Source organism: Onychostruthus taczanowskii, unplaced genomic scaffold (genome assembly GCF_017590055.1).
Source record: "Onychostruthus taczanowskii isolate IOZ18803 unplaced genomic scaffold, ASM1759005v1 scaffold71, whole genome shotgun sequence".
Taxonomy (NCBI): Eukaryota; Metazoa; Chordata; class Aves; order Passeriformes; family Passeridae; genus Onychostruthus; species Onychostruthus taczanowskii.
Genome location: NW_024504898.1, coordinates 696,264 through 711,177, shown reverse-complemented (window position 1 = coordinate 711,177; position 14,914 = coordinate 696,264). Strand labels below are relative to the sequence as shown.

The window sequence follows — 14,914 nt, the reverse complement described above, 5'->3', positions numbered from 1 at the left end:
GCAAAAACTGCTATAAAGAGATCATCACAAACCATATATTAGTAATAAAGGCTTCATTTTATCACCTAGCAACTCAACACATATCTGCCACTGTTGCAAACAATCCAAAATAAAAGTTTGGTAATTCTGGGGCTACTACATTGATATTAATTACACAATTTAGGCTGCTATTGACATTCATACAATTATAACCAGTGAGATGAAACATACTGAGATCAAACTAAACTCTCATCTAGATTGATCATTTCAGGTGTCAGTTTTTTAGCTTTCTTGGCTTAAAAACTTCATCTATAGTTTTCTGTTACATCATTCCTGGAAAGAATGGAAATGATGAGCAGACTTTATTGGTTTGAAGTCTATGTTTAATGAAAGGTACTTACTAGGATTTTCAGATAATTAAAAAATACAAAAAAGGAATTTTTTTTGGTTTTGGAGCAACCTAGATAGCAAGTATCTAGACAGTAAATAATGTCTAGATAAACAGTTAAGTGGAAAATAAAATGGTGAACCAGGAAATCTCTCTGTAATCAGTCACATAGGTTTTTTATCAACTTTGTAGCCTGGCATCCAACCTAATTTTACATGAAACTTTTTTGTGTCCAAAAGAGTTTAATACTAATTACAAACACCATTGTTCGGAAGACAAAAGGTAGCAAAAATTAAAATCAGCATGTGCATTTTACTTGTCTGTTTAAATTATGACAATAATTGCAATAATCACAACTCCTGCAGCCACGGCCATGCAGTATCCAATGAGAGCATCTTTAAAGTGTTCCTTTTAGCACCCAAATGTAGACATAGGTTTTCACTGCAGCAGACTTATCCCCCAGTCTACAGCTGTTGGTGTTCAGATTTCCTAATGCTTGTTTTAATGCTGTGGACTGCATAAGGTTTTATTTGAAGGGAAGCAGCACCATCTATTGCAACCTGATAGCTTAGCTCTAGATGATATAAAGACAGACTTGGCCTGAGCCCAGCCTTCAACACTTTCTTGCAGGCACTTTTATAAATTTGTCCTTGTCCAGCTTCAAATGAGATTAGGATCTCACTTGGTGAGATATGGTGGTGCAGGGACAGGGCTGTGTGTTCCATGCAGGGCTGTGTTCCATGCATACACATGTCTAATAAAAAGTCACAGCTAAGAGACACAACTGTTTACAAACTAAGATAATATAATTGCATAAGCCTATTCCTGAATAACTGTTGCTTTTAAATTACTTTGCTGGAGTTTTCATTTCTGAAGTCAAAAGGTATGGGCATATTTTACCCAGGTGATATTCTCTCAAAATTTTCTTCCAAAAGCAGCATTAATGTAGGTGTGCAGTACAGTATGTTCTTCTAATAATGACAGTGCTATTGTCATCCATCTATATTTCTGGTTCTTCTCTTTTTTCCAGACTGTCTACAAAGCCTGGCTCTGTTCCCAGTATTTTGAAGTCACACAGTTTCACTGCAGCAACAGAATTCCTTGCAAGCAATACTGTTTGGAGGTTCAAACGAGGTGTCCCTTTATATTACCAGACAATGATGATGTCATCTATGGAGGACTATCAAGTTTCATCTGTACAGGTATAGTACAGAAAAACCAATTTCACTTGTTTTCTTAAGTCTAAATGTCACGGATTTAACTCTGAGAGCCCGAAGGTATTCCACATCAGAAAGATTTCTTGGAGGTGCTAGGATTTGAGTTCAGATCTAGTAATGCACAATTATGATACAACCTACCAGTCATCAGCTTTACAAAACAAAATTTCTAGAAAAAATTTATTCTGGTTATTTTTTACACTTAATAATCTGGTGGAGGATTTATTTTCCTTCATGTCATGCAATACTCAGAGCTTGCCTCTCATGCAATATTGGAAAAAAAAAAGAGAAAAGGTGGTTCCAGTTTTTAGCATACTCACCTTTGTTTGCCTGTATTCTAATGCCAGATGAATCAAGAATCTGAAGCACAGCATACAAAATTGTGCAGCAGCTCTCAGAAAATATTTAAGGAAACATCTTTCACTAATGAAGAAATTTAAGAATCAGGTGTTCACCTGTGAAGAACTTTGTTTTTTTTGATTTTTGTTTGTTTCTTATTGAGTCTGGTTACATTTTACTAATAATTTTTAGTTGTAAAAGATATTGTTAATGTATATCTCAGGTACCACAGATATTTCGTTCAGGAATGGATGGGAGTCATCCACAAAAAATTTCAGCTTATACCAATATTATCTTCATACTTATGGTGCCTAGACTATCATCTGAGAATCTTGAAAATATTCAGGCAACTTATTCCCAGTAAATTCATAAAAGAGTTTCAACACTTAGATCATTTGACACCCTCATCCAAATATCAGAAATTGAACTGTCTTCACCTCTAAATTAGGGCTCCACTGGAAATCTTGATAGTAAATAAGTTGTCTAAGGTAAGCTACCTAAAAGCAAAGTCAATTATAAAAATCCATAAAAGTAGTATACCATCTTAGATGCATGCACAAGGATCATGCCAACTTCACCTTATACGCTGTGCTTAGATTTAAGGTGATTCTGGTAGCAAGGAATTTACTGGATTTTTTTTCTTGAAAATTAAACCTATTGCACACAATCAAGCAATATCTATCCATATGCAAAAGAAAATGTAACAAAAAGTAACTGAGCTACAATTTTGAATCATCAATAAGGTGGTTAGCACTTCAATGCATATTTTAAAAATTAATAGCCTTCCAATATGTATATGCAGTAAGCAAATGAACATTGTTTTCCAGTTTAAGGTGGTATAGTAGAAGTGAGAGACTTAGGAAAATTTTATTTACAACAAGTACACAATCTATATGTATATTCACGTATGCGCCTGTGTACACACACACTTACACAATGGCAAGAGACCAAACCAACAGCAAACAAAATCATCTTGTCATGTATTTCAGAAATCTGTTAGGAAATACATATCCATCTCTTCATTTTCCTCGTATACTCATAATCCAAATTCCTTCCTAAAATAGATGATTTGGAAAGATTGCTGACATCTCTGAGTCTGGGATGAAAAAGCAGCTTTAAGTGAGGATTAAACTCATTTTGTTGCAGGTATTATTAATGTGGGTACCTACACATGAACTCTGTGACTAAGCTCTCCCTAGAGTCATTGGTGTAGTCAGTAGAGCTGAGAGCATTTAACTCACCCTGAGCAGGCACCTGCACCTGAGAGAGGACTTGCTCATATCGCTGGCTGCACTCTATTTGCTGTAGCTGCTGTTAGACCAGGGTCTTATTGCAGACACTTAAAATCAGGGTGACCTAAATATCATTTCAGTTGCCCACTAACAAATATTTGGCTGAACTTTTTGTCCCGTCAAGCCCAAACGCAGCAGCGGCAGAGTTTGTATTCACAGACCCACGGGAGTCAGTATGCTGACCCTAGAAGGTTGTGTGCAAGGGAAGATGTTGAGGACAGGTATAAGGCAGCAATTCAAACAGCAATTCTGTCTGGAATACAGACATATTTTCACCCTTATTAAGCAGCAGCTCACTGTAAGACTGCTTCCTGCCACTAAACAATGAGAAATTAGACTTTAATCTGCTGCAGGAATAAAGAATTATACCTCTCTGCAGCTTAATGAAAACAGATTTATTTCATGCAAAGTACAGTGAGCTCAACAGCAGACAAAACACTCTACCTGAGCATAGCTTGTGATAGATGACTTGAAATCCTTTTGAAGAAAAAACAGCTGAAAGAAGGTCACCCATGTCTTGAGGGACATCTCCTACTGCACTTCTTGTGTTTCTGTCTGGTATACACCTTCTGAAATTTCTAGTTATTGATCTCTGTCTTCACTAGAAAAACATAAAAGAGTAAGGTAAAAAGGCATTCTTATTTACTATTTAGAGGTTAAGTAACAAGAAAAGGTATACAAGGGATTGCTGCTTTTATTTGGTGTTGACCACAGCCCCAGAGCTCAGGATGAACACAAAAATATTACCTGTAATTTTCTAATTGCAGACATGTAGAGGATGGTGCAGCTCGATACCCCAGTGCTGGGAGATCCCCTGGCACTAGGAGCTGCCACCTCCTCTTTCAATCCTGTCCTACCACAGCAGTAAGTCAGAGCACAGAGATCTGCTGGAGAAGAGTGCATGGCAGCACTGGTGGACAACAGGGAACCCACAATTTTTATTTTTTTTTCCTTTCAGGCCAGGATTTCTGTGGTGTTGAGGTCTGAAAAAAACCCCTGGAGGCTGTAAAAGGATATAATAACAAGGGCTTTACCCTTCCTTGGAAGGTCCTGCTGAGGAAACAGCATAGAACTGGCTATTTTTCCTCAATATATACTGCAGTCATTGTTATCTTTTCAATTAAATTAAAAATAAAGTAAATTTTGATTTATAGTATGGATTAATAACAAGTTATTGGAAATTCCTGAAAACTTCCTATAGTAAGTAACAAGTATTCCAGCCTGAGAATGTCTAACTTGATCACCTCCAAATAAAGCCTGTAACAGGAAAGGGAGAAGGCATGCTACCCTCATTTTGTATGACCAGAACTCTTTCATAGAAATGCATATGAGGGTGTGGAACAACTGCAGTGCAAAAGAAAGTACTTGAGAGATTAATCAAAACAATCAGAATCACAGTGTGGTTCTGATTATGGGAATATTCAGTTAGGTAGAAAGAATTTAATGTTCCCTTCTTGCCCGCTTTCTTCCAGGACATAGAAGTAAAAAAGTTAATCCTTCCATCAGGTGCTGTGCTGAAACCTGCTGGCTTTCAGATCCATTTTAAAACTGAGTGATTGCTTTCAGTTTAGACCTCCATAGTTCATATCCATATGACTAAAGTTTCCAGTGGTTTCACTGAATGTTTCTTTTTACAGCTCAGCTGCCCATGCAAACTAGAATCTCATTTGAGGGAGATAACAATAGTTTTCAGGTGTACATACACACACATGGAAAATTACAGTGAATAGTCCCAGGTAAAGTTCCAGATCAAGGTTTTTAACTGCACCTTCTAACAAAACAGTGTTCATATCAGCAGGATTGTTTTCTATTGTAAATGTACTCACCTCTTCTTTAACTAAATGGGCTACAGCACCATACTACTCTATGCCAACCATTAATGCACATTTGGTCTACAAAATTAGACTAGAGCTAGAGTGAGAAAAATCCCTTCAGAAGCATTTACGGTTGACATGAGATAGATACTCAGTACCAGCTGCTTCATTGTACAGATCTCTTGTTCCCAATATTACTTGTTAATACAGCCTGCTCTGACTGTTTGGAGAAACTGTTGTCCACGTGCCAAGTCTGGAACAGTTTAGAGTGCAGACTTAGGGCTAATTGTGTCCTAAAGGCTAATTGTGTCCTAAGGGCTTTCTTTGAAATGACCATGACTTATGGTCCCTTTTTGTCCTGTGGCATAACAGGGCCATCACCCAGAATCAAGTCTCAGGCCAGAAATCCTAGCCACATATTCACTCTATCTGTACAAGAGATGTCATGTCATTTAATGGAGAAGGAGAATTCCTCTTTTAAGGAAAGGAAGAGAATGCAGTGAGCAGCAATAAGGCAGAGATATGCCGCATTAACTTCTTCCAAAATTAGCATGGCACTATTTGGTACTTCCTAAGAGCAGTGCCATCAGAACAAGTCTTCTGCCATCAAGAGGAGAATCAAATTTGTCTATTCTCCTGTGTTGAACAGACTTCTGATTCTTTTCAGAAAGTGTTGGACAGACTTCTGGTACTTACTCCTACAGAAGGAGAGAGTAAAGGGAGTGAAGAGGTAAGTAGACAGGTGATTCAGGTGCTTCAAATCACTAATATCTTTCAGTTCATATTAATTTAGACTCCTAATTTTATGTGTTCTGATTAACCTCTCAGTTGTTTGGAACACAGTGTGAATCAATTTTTGGCAAATAACAGTAACATATGTTTATGTGATCCATGCAAAGTAACACTTCCATGGAAACTCCACCTCCTTTAGAGTAAACAATTCACTGGAAATAACAGTCAGTCATGCTTCATAGCACACAATGATATTTCTAAAGACATAGTGAGAATTATTACAGAAAATTCTCATCAATCTGTAGAAGATGTTTGATGACTAGCAAAGCTCAGCAAAAGTATTAGGAGAAATTCTGTAAACTGCAGCTTCCTCTCAAGGGGCAAATTTGTGACTGGGTTTCACCAACAGGTTTGACTATAATTTATCTCTTTCAAAACAGATGCCCTGATTTAAGTGAAATTTGAAAAGCAATTTCCTTGAGAAAATCTGATATATAGAAAGGAATACAATCTATTGTTCATAGAACAATTCAAGAAGAGAAAATTGCTCTGAATTCAATCTCCTTTATGTTGTTCTTGGCAAATTCAAAAATCCATATATTTGATCCAAATTCTTCCTCTAAAAATATCTTATAATAATGCGTCATTTACCTCCTGTCTGCACCTCTTAATAGGTCCTAAAATATCAAAATATTAAGCTAACACAGCAGGACAAATCCCTTTTATGTTTGATAAGCATGGTTTAAATCATTACTAGCCATGGATCTGCTTACAGGGAAAATTTGACATGGTTTTTGCTGCAAAATGTGTTAACTAAATAGCTCATCTTTTTGAGTCTAGTGCTCTTTTAGTCTTGAGTATTGGGGCTTTCCCATGAATGAGGTCCCATATCATAATAGGTTTATTAGCTGTAAATATTCTTCTTCTATAATAATGACCCAGACAATTTATTTATTGATATCCCTAAACTTTCTATGCTGATGCCGTACTTAGATATGAATAATCCTTTCCTAACATATCACAATAGTATATACTTTTGGTCAAAATTTCTACATATAAAAGCAAAACTGGAGAGGGACTGGAGAAAACCTAATGCTTTCTAGAAGCACGTTTTCCTGTATCTCAAAAGTGTAGAGGTAAAAATCTTCATTGTATAGTTTTGAGAGTCAGCTATTTACTCATCTTTCTGACTTGCAGCAGCTCAGTTTTAGGAGGGTAACACTGATTTACACCAGCAGCAGGAAATTAGCCCTATGCATAATTTAGGGAAGAAATACATATATAATGAAGAAACACTATGAATTCTTATTGGATGTGGGCACATACACATAGGAAAATGTTCATGAGTCAACTATCTGAAATAATAACCAACATATAGTGATAAAAATATCTTAAAACACAACAACACATATCTCCAACCCAGATCTCCTCCAACAATTAGAATTGAGTAATAGAAGTTAGCCTTTTCAAAAGAGCTGAACAATTTGCCTTATTTGCCTTATTTATCTTCAATATTCTTCTACACATAATTTTGTTTCATTTTTTATAATGTGAAAGGTATAAAATACATGTCTAATCATCATAATGTGTCACAGACACAGCAATTTAGAAATTGAGCAGACCATCTGGATAAGATCAGAAAGTTCTGGCTTCCAGATCAGTTGTACGAAAGCAGTGAAATCTAGTCATATAATATCTAATGTGTTCTCTTGACTTCCGTAGTTGGAAAATGTTAATACTGAAATCTCAGAAATAATTCCTCAGAAACAGAAATGCCATGCAGAGTGCTGGCATTCACTGATACAATGATGTCAGTGTTGGATGGATCACTGTTGGCAGACACTATTTACTTTGCAATTCACAACAAAATGGAGTATTCAAAACTTCTGGTATACTACATCCACTTATCTTGTTTCAAGGTCTTTTCTTCAAGCACAAGAGCTTTGTATACCTCTCAAAAACAATCAGAAATCTATCTGAAAAATGAACACAGGTTAAGGTTCTACAGAAAGCAAAAGAGGAAAAAGCATAACATATCATAAGATCTGTTTTGTTTCTGCGACTTCCCAAATACTTATCCAGCAATGAGAACACATATATCAACCAGACTAGTTACCCATAATGTAGAATATTATGGCTCCATAACTCTTTTTCTACAAATAAACCAAGAAGCCAAGTTAGACCACCTGCTGCAGATCCAAATTCAGCCACAAGTGTAACACATTCTGACAGTGCTGGGAGTCACAGGAATGCAACCAGTGCTTTTACAGGCTGTTTCCTGCAACTGCTCAGGCAGAAACCACAGCAGTCTCTGAGTTAGATGGTGTTCTAGCTGATCAGCAGACCATGCATGCATCGATAGTCTTTGTGATTCCAATTTTTGTGTAAGAACTTTTTGAGCTTTGCTGCTTTTCCCCCAAGGCACATTCTAAAAAGCAAATATGGTATTCACGCTGTCACTCCTTTTTCTTTCAGTCTGATTCAGCTAGGCAGGACATACAGGATTTCTCTCTTCATGTCTCCATTAACAATCTCAGTGGAACCAGTAGCCTTAATACTTGCGTCAGCATTAGTAACACACAGTCCCTACAGATGTAACTTCTGTGCTGATCACCAAAATGTTATCTTCATGTGGAAAAATCCTATCTGATTACAAAGAAAAGAGAGACCTTTTGCATGACCTTTGTGAATGATAGTGTATCTGTCTGGAGAATGGTTAGAAATCAAAAAGTCTCTTCAAATTCTAGATCCTTGATTATAATAAAGGTCCAAGTACCTCCATATGGACTAAGATTTCTTCTGATGAAATATAGCTGAGTGCTGGGAAAAGCTGGGAAATGAAGACACAGAACTGAGAATTTTAAGTGAAAAGCAAAGTACATGTCAAGCCAGCTGACTGGTCAGCCTCAGAAATATAGTTACCAAACATGCAATTAATATAAAATAATGATGTCTACAAACTGAACTATAAAGACAAGAGAGGAAGAGGGAAGCCTTGGTAGTTTGGTGGGTACAGATATTGTTTTTATTTCTTATACTGATGTATTTAATAGTTAAAAAAAATACCAGTCAAGCAAAAGGGAGAGAAGCAAGTGCACAGGCTGTGGAAGCAAGGACAGGTAACCTTGGAAAAGCATAGAGATGAAATCAGATTGTGTAGGCATGGGGCAAGGAAGGTCAAGAGGAAGCTGGAACTGAACTTGTAAAGCCATGCAAAGAATGAAAAAAAAAAAAAAAAGGGCTTCTATACATATATTAACAAGGAAAGGAAGGCCAAAGAAGGTGTATCCCTATAAACATTGTTGGAAAACTGATAACAATGGATGAAGAGGAGGCTGAGGTACTCAACAACAGTTTAGCTTCAGTCTTCAATGGCAACCTCTCTTCCTGTATCTTTTAACTGCACAGACAGCAGGATGCAGACTGGAGCCAAAGCCCCTCCCACTAAGTAAAGATCGGGTTCACCATCTCCTGAGGAACATGGATGTACACAAGTCTATGAGACCAAATGGGTTACCTCCCCAGGGACCCAAGGGAATTGGCTGATGTAGTTGCCAAGCCACACTCCATGATATTCAAAAAGTCATAGCAATCAAGTCAAGTCCCAGGTGAGTGGAACAAGGGCAACATTGAACCCATCTTTAAAAAGGGTAAGAGTTGATAGAGGAAGAGGCTGGGAATTACAAACCTGTCAGACTCACCTCTGTGGCTGGGAAAATAACGGAACAGATCCTGTGCTAGAAGCTGTGCTAAGGCACATGGAGAGCAGGGAGGTGGTTTGAGACAGTCAACATGGCTTCAACAAGGACCAGTCCTTCCTGATCAACTGAGTGGTCTTCTACAATGAAGTGTTATTTAATATCTTTCTCAATGAAGAGAACAGGTTCCCCCTTAGTAAATTTGCAGATTATACCAAAATGAGTAGAGTGGTTGACACATCTGAAGGATGGGATGCCATTCAGAGGGACCTAGGCAAGCTCAAGTGGCCCCAGGGGAATCCCATGAGGTTTAACAACATCAAGTACATGGTGCTAGGGTCGAGGCAACTCCTGATGTAAAAACTGGCTGGGGATGAGCAGATCAAGAGGAGCCTTGTCCTGAAGGATTTGGGAGTTCTGGGGATGAGAGGCTGGACATGATCCATCAATGTGCACTCACAGCCCAGAAAGCCCAGAAAGTGTCTTGTGCTGCATCAAAAGTAGCATGGCCAGCGGGCAAAGGAGAGAGTAGAGGGGCCAGCACTGCCCCTCTGCTTTCCTGTTGTGACACCTCACCTGGAACATCGCATCCAGCTATGGGGTCCTCAGCACAGGAAGGACACAAACCTGTTGGAACAAGTCCAGAGGAGGGACACCAAGACAATCAAAGGAACTGAGCGCTTTTCCCATGAAGAAAGACTAAGAGAATTGTGATTTTTCACTCTGGAAAAGAAAAGGCTTTGGCTGCCCTAATTGTGGCTTTCAACTACTTGAAGTGAGCCTGCAAGAAAGATGGAGAAAGACTTTTTTTAAAATAGTGAGTGGTGATAGGACAAGGGGGAATGTTTTCAAACTGAAAGAGTAGGTTTAGATTAGATATTAGGAAGGAAGTTTAGGAAGAAATTCTTTACTGTGAGGGTGATGAGGAACTGAAACAGATTGCCCAGAGAAGCTGTGGAGTCCACATCCCTGGAAGTGTTCAAGGGCAAGTTGGGTGGGGCTTTGAGCAACCTGGTGAAAGGTGTCCCTGCACACAGCAGGGAGATTGAAAGTAGATCTTTAAGGTCTCCTCCAACCCAATTCTATTATTCTACGAATATTGTGATAAAAGCACTGGTTTTTCCTCCTTGATTTTCCAAGGAGATGTAGCCAGCTTACCTGGATTTCCAGTTAAGTCACACATTTGTAAACCTCTGACTTAATAGATGGACTAATTAGATCCAAGGGGCAAAAGCTTATATTTGTGGCTACAAACAAGTATGTGGTGAAGAACATGTATTTTGTGCAGTACAAGAGGTTTTACTGAATTTATCTAAATTTTCTACACTGTCATATGAATAGAGGCTCTGTAGTTAATTGTTTATTTAACATGGAACTCCAAATTCAAAACCTAAATTCAATTGCTGAATGGAAATAAAGAGGAAATGCAATTTTACATTAAGGAACATGTTCAATTTATCTTTGAATGTAGAGCTGTCATCAATTTATTTATAATTCAGTAAGTGCATATGAACTATTTAAATACCTTTTGATTGCCAACTTATGTACATAGCTTTGATTTCAAAGGAAGTCTGGGTTTTCCAGCAACAAGAAAGGCAGAAAACATAGTTTGAAAAGTAAACAAACCTCATTGGGATCAAAGCATTAACTAGTCTCTGTGTCTCTTCAATTACTACTAATCGTTTGAGCTGCTGCAGTTCACAGAACAAATCATAATTCCTTGCTTTTGGAGGCATTGCCTTTATGTTGCAATATTTAAAAATAGACTTATGCAGAAAAGATGGGTCTCAGAAAAGAAGACTCTTTTATTATACCTTCAATGAACAATTGTCCAGAAGTTCCAAAATGCAATAGAATTTCTTAAAGTAAAATGTGATCCTTTCAGCTATGATCTAGAGTGAGAATAAATTATTTTCAACCTTTGGAATGCTGCATTAAGTTTCTGACTGCAGAAGTGGAAAAATTGGTCAGGTTTAGCATAGAATAAACTCTGAATTTAAAGAACATTTACAGAAACAAGTTGCTTTCATTCCTGTATCTTTAAAAATTTGGTTAAATCCAAAAACAAATGCAACTTTATTTGGACTCAGATATAGCATAGCAGATAATTGTGTCAGCTATGTAAAAATATGTCAACCCAGGCATCTTAACATTCTCAGCATACCTAACAAATTTTTTTTTTATGAAAGTAGGAACCAAAGCATTCAGGTTTATCATATTTTAAGGTGTACTACTTTTCTTTACAAGTTATTCACAAAGTGCAAGAAATCTAGTGCCTGGACCTCCTAATGTTACACTTAAATTGCTTTTTGAAAGTAATATCATTGTTGTGATATTTTGGAGAAAATATAATTCTCGTTCTAGAAAATAAAGCTGCTTTTAAAATCACTATCCTAATATTTTATCACAGATAGATTTTTTTTTCCTAGAAAAACCTAGTTCTACCACAGAGTATATTATTTACTGCAGAATTTAATCTAAGATCAGTTTAAATGGAGAAAAGGTGTTTGTCCATTATGTTAGACATTCTTGCATTTGAACACTAGTTAAATAGTCAAATTAGTTTATTTTATTTATCAAAGGAAAAGGTATGTGAGAAGCAAACAGAACACTCTGGTTATGTTAATCTCCTATATAGTAATGTAGACAACACTGACAATTTCCAAAAAGATGCAGTACCTCTTAGTGTTCAAAAAGTCATAATCAGATCATTTGAACTCAGTAAAGTTCAAAGGCAGAAATTACCCATCTTTATAATCAGAAACATCAAGAGATCCAATCATTGTGTGCAAGGACAGATTTTTTCACCTCTGAGATATGTTGAAGGCAATATCCAGCTGGAAGAACTCCAATGAGCTAGCAAGCTGTTCCTGTGATGCAGTTTAATTTACATAGGTTTGAAAATCAAAACAGCCAATATCATCAGTACATCATTATTTGTTATTTAATGCATGTGTTTATGTGCTCACATTCTGAAAGAAGAATTTTGAAGTCCAAATTTTGTGAAAACATCCAGATTGATTAGTTCTTACTTTGTCATTGTTTGTTGTCTCCATCTCTCTGGGTGCCTCCCAGTGAACCCCGGCCAGTCCCGGGTTGGCAAACAGCGGGGGGGGCAGCCCCGAAGTGACCGACAGCAGGGGGACACTCTCTGGTGCCCCGAGGGTACTGAGGGCAGCTAGGCTAGTCACCTTTGCAGCAGAAGAGACGCTGGAGACATCGGCGGAGGGTAAAAGGCCGACTCTGAACAGAGGGCCAATCCAAGGTTTATTCAGAGCTCCCCAGAGAGCCCCACTCCTCAGGGGTGCCCCGTGCTCAGAGTGAGACAAAGGAATCTCAAGGTTGCATTTAAAGGGGGGGAGGAAACCGAGGGTAGATACATTTGCTGACCAATAAAGACCCTCCAGGGATGCAGCCTTAGGGGATGGACATTTGGGATAGCGTATAACATCATCCTTGGGGGGCTGACCCCTGGCTTCGGGCTAATCACTCGACGGCTTTGACCGAAAGATCTAGATAGAAGGGATGGGATGCTGAGTGACTGACAGAGAGCCAGGGCGGGGATTTGGGGGATGATCTCAACACAGGAGAATGGTTACACAGGTAGAGGAAGGGGGTACAAAAAGGGGTACATCATCTGGGGAGAATAAGGGGATAAAAAATCAGAACTATTACAAAGTATTACAAAGTATAAAAGCACACTGCAACAGTTTGTTACTTCCCAAGAAGGAAGAATTCAAACACCCTTACCATTCAAATATCAACTGCTTTTTAATGTTGCTTCTTTACACAATCATGCTCAGTGTCATGCTTCTGCTGAATGACCTTTTGATGCTGCTTCCTGTCAGATTGTGGATATTCCTTCAACATCTGTAATTACACAGAATGACAGGACTTCTAAGGGCCGCAGTCTCACCCAAAGATATGGATTCAACAGATTAGACTAAATGTCAGCTGTTCCTTCAAGCTACTACTTCTGCCAATCCTTGTGCCTGGTATTTATTTTTCTTTTGTGTTTACCCTACAGGGCTCTATGAAAACTATCCAACCAATGCAGAACCAGAATGCTGTGATGTCAGATGGGGACTATTATCAGATCATCAACCCAAAGGGACTATAAAAACAAGTGGCTCAACAATGTGTCACAGGACATCGCTCACAGTTTCATCAGCATCAAGACTGTGTAACAGCAGACTTAAACTGTGTGTTCTTGTATTAATTCTCTTACATACAGTACTTACAGTCTCAGCAGCACAGAACTCAACAGGATTGGGCTTTGGAAGCATAACGACTTTGGAAGATAATTCAACCAATGAGGAATAAAAGAAAGGATTCATCTTACATGATAGAAACACAACAGGCCCAAATTACTACAGTCAAAAATAGCAAAGACTGAGTGCTTTACCCTCAGAGCTCTTCTTGAATGACATTTTGGGTAAAATGAAAAGTATGGGCCACTACCTAAACAACAAGGACACACAAATGCAGCTTTTTATTGACTAAAAGGCTGTTTGGTGACTTAACTTTCTCACACCATTTTATACACTGTGTTTTAATGTTTGGAGTTTCTTTTCTTTTTTTGTTTGTTTTTTGCACTTGTTAATACAGGATTTTATTTTTGGGACAGTTTCTCGAAGCTAAATTAAGTCTTTTCTCTGTCGATATATTTCTAGTCATTGTGTGTGTTCATCTGATAGTTCTGTCTTTTATGTCCTGTCAGTTTCTATTAGAGGAATGACTGCTATGATTTCATGACATAGCAACAGAAAAAAAGAGAAAAAAAAAAAAAACAGAAAAAACCCAAACAAACCAAAAAAGCCCACAAAAAACCCCAACAAAAACCCACAAAAAGAACAACAAAACAAAATTTAACCAAAAAAGATAAAATAATAATAATAATTTAAAAAACAACCACGAAAAGAGCCCCAAACAAACCTTACTGTCCTCTTATCCATGGGAAACATTCATTTTCTTTCCCTTTCCCATCTACCTTCACAGACAACATACATTTGCTTCTGTCTGTGTAATCACAATGAATGGGTACACAATTCCAGTGTGCCTCTGCCACTGTTGCACAAAACAGTTGACTGAGCAAACCCAAATGGAGCATGAAGGGGGTTCCTTTTAGCTGAACAAACAAGTGCTCTCCTTACAAGGTGGGATCGGACAGTTAAAAAGTATAAAGAAATATATATAACAAACTGTTGCTCCAATACCCGTTTTGAAGAAGTCCAGTCCTTTCTCACTGGTCAGTTGAACAGGAGCAGCCTTTTCTAGATGTGTTAAGTAAAACCAGTTATGCTCAGCAAGTTGAATGGTTGAGAAGCCTTCATATTGGAGGTGAAGGATTGACATTCATTGTGAATCACGTTTTGAGTTTTCCTGCTGTCACATAACCAGCAGCTTTCCATAACAAATGGGAACCAAGAACTTCCAAAATTCTTTTTTCACAACT

At 37.9% G+C, this 14,914-nt stretch overlaps 1 protein-coding gene across 1 annotated transcript in view; it reads left to right on the top strand.

Moving 5' to 3' along the window:
- NALF1 (NALCN channel auxiliary factor 1) overlaps positions 1 to 13,782 on the top strand; it is a 435,928-nt gene extending 422,146 nt beyond the window's left edge. Inside the window, exons 2-3 of the mRNA XM_041422147.1 lie at positions 1,398 to 1,569; positions 13,487 to 13,782. Coding sequence (XP_041278081.1) covers positions 1,398 to 1,569; positions 13,487 to 13,782 — 468 coding nt within the window. The remainder of the gene's footprint in view (positions 1 to 1,397; positions 1,570 to 13,486) is intronic.
- Positions 13,783 to 14,914: the final 1,132 nt, after the last annotated feature.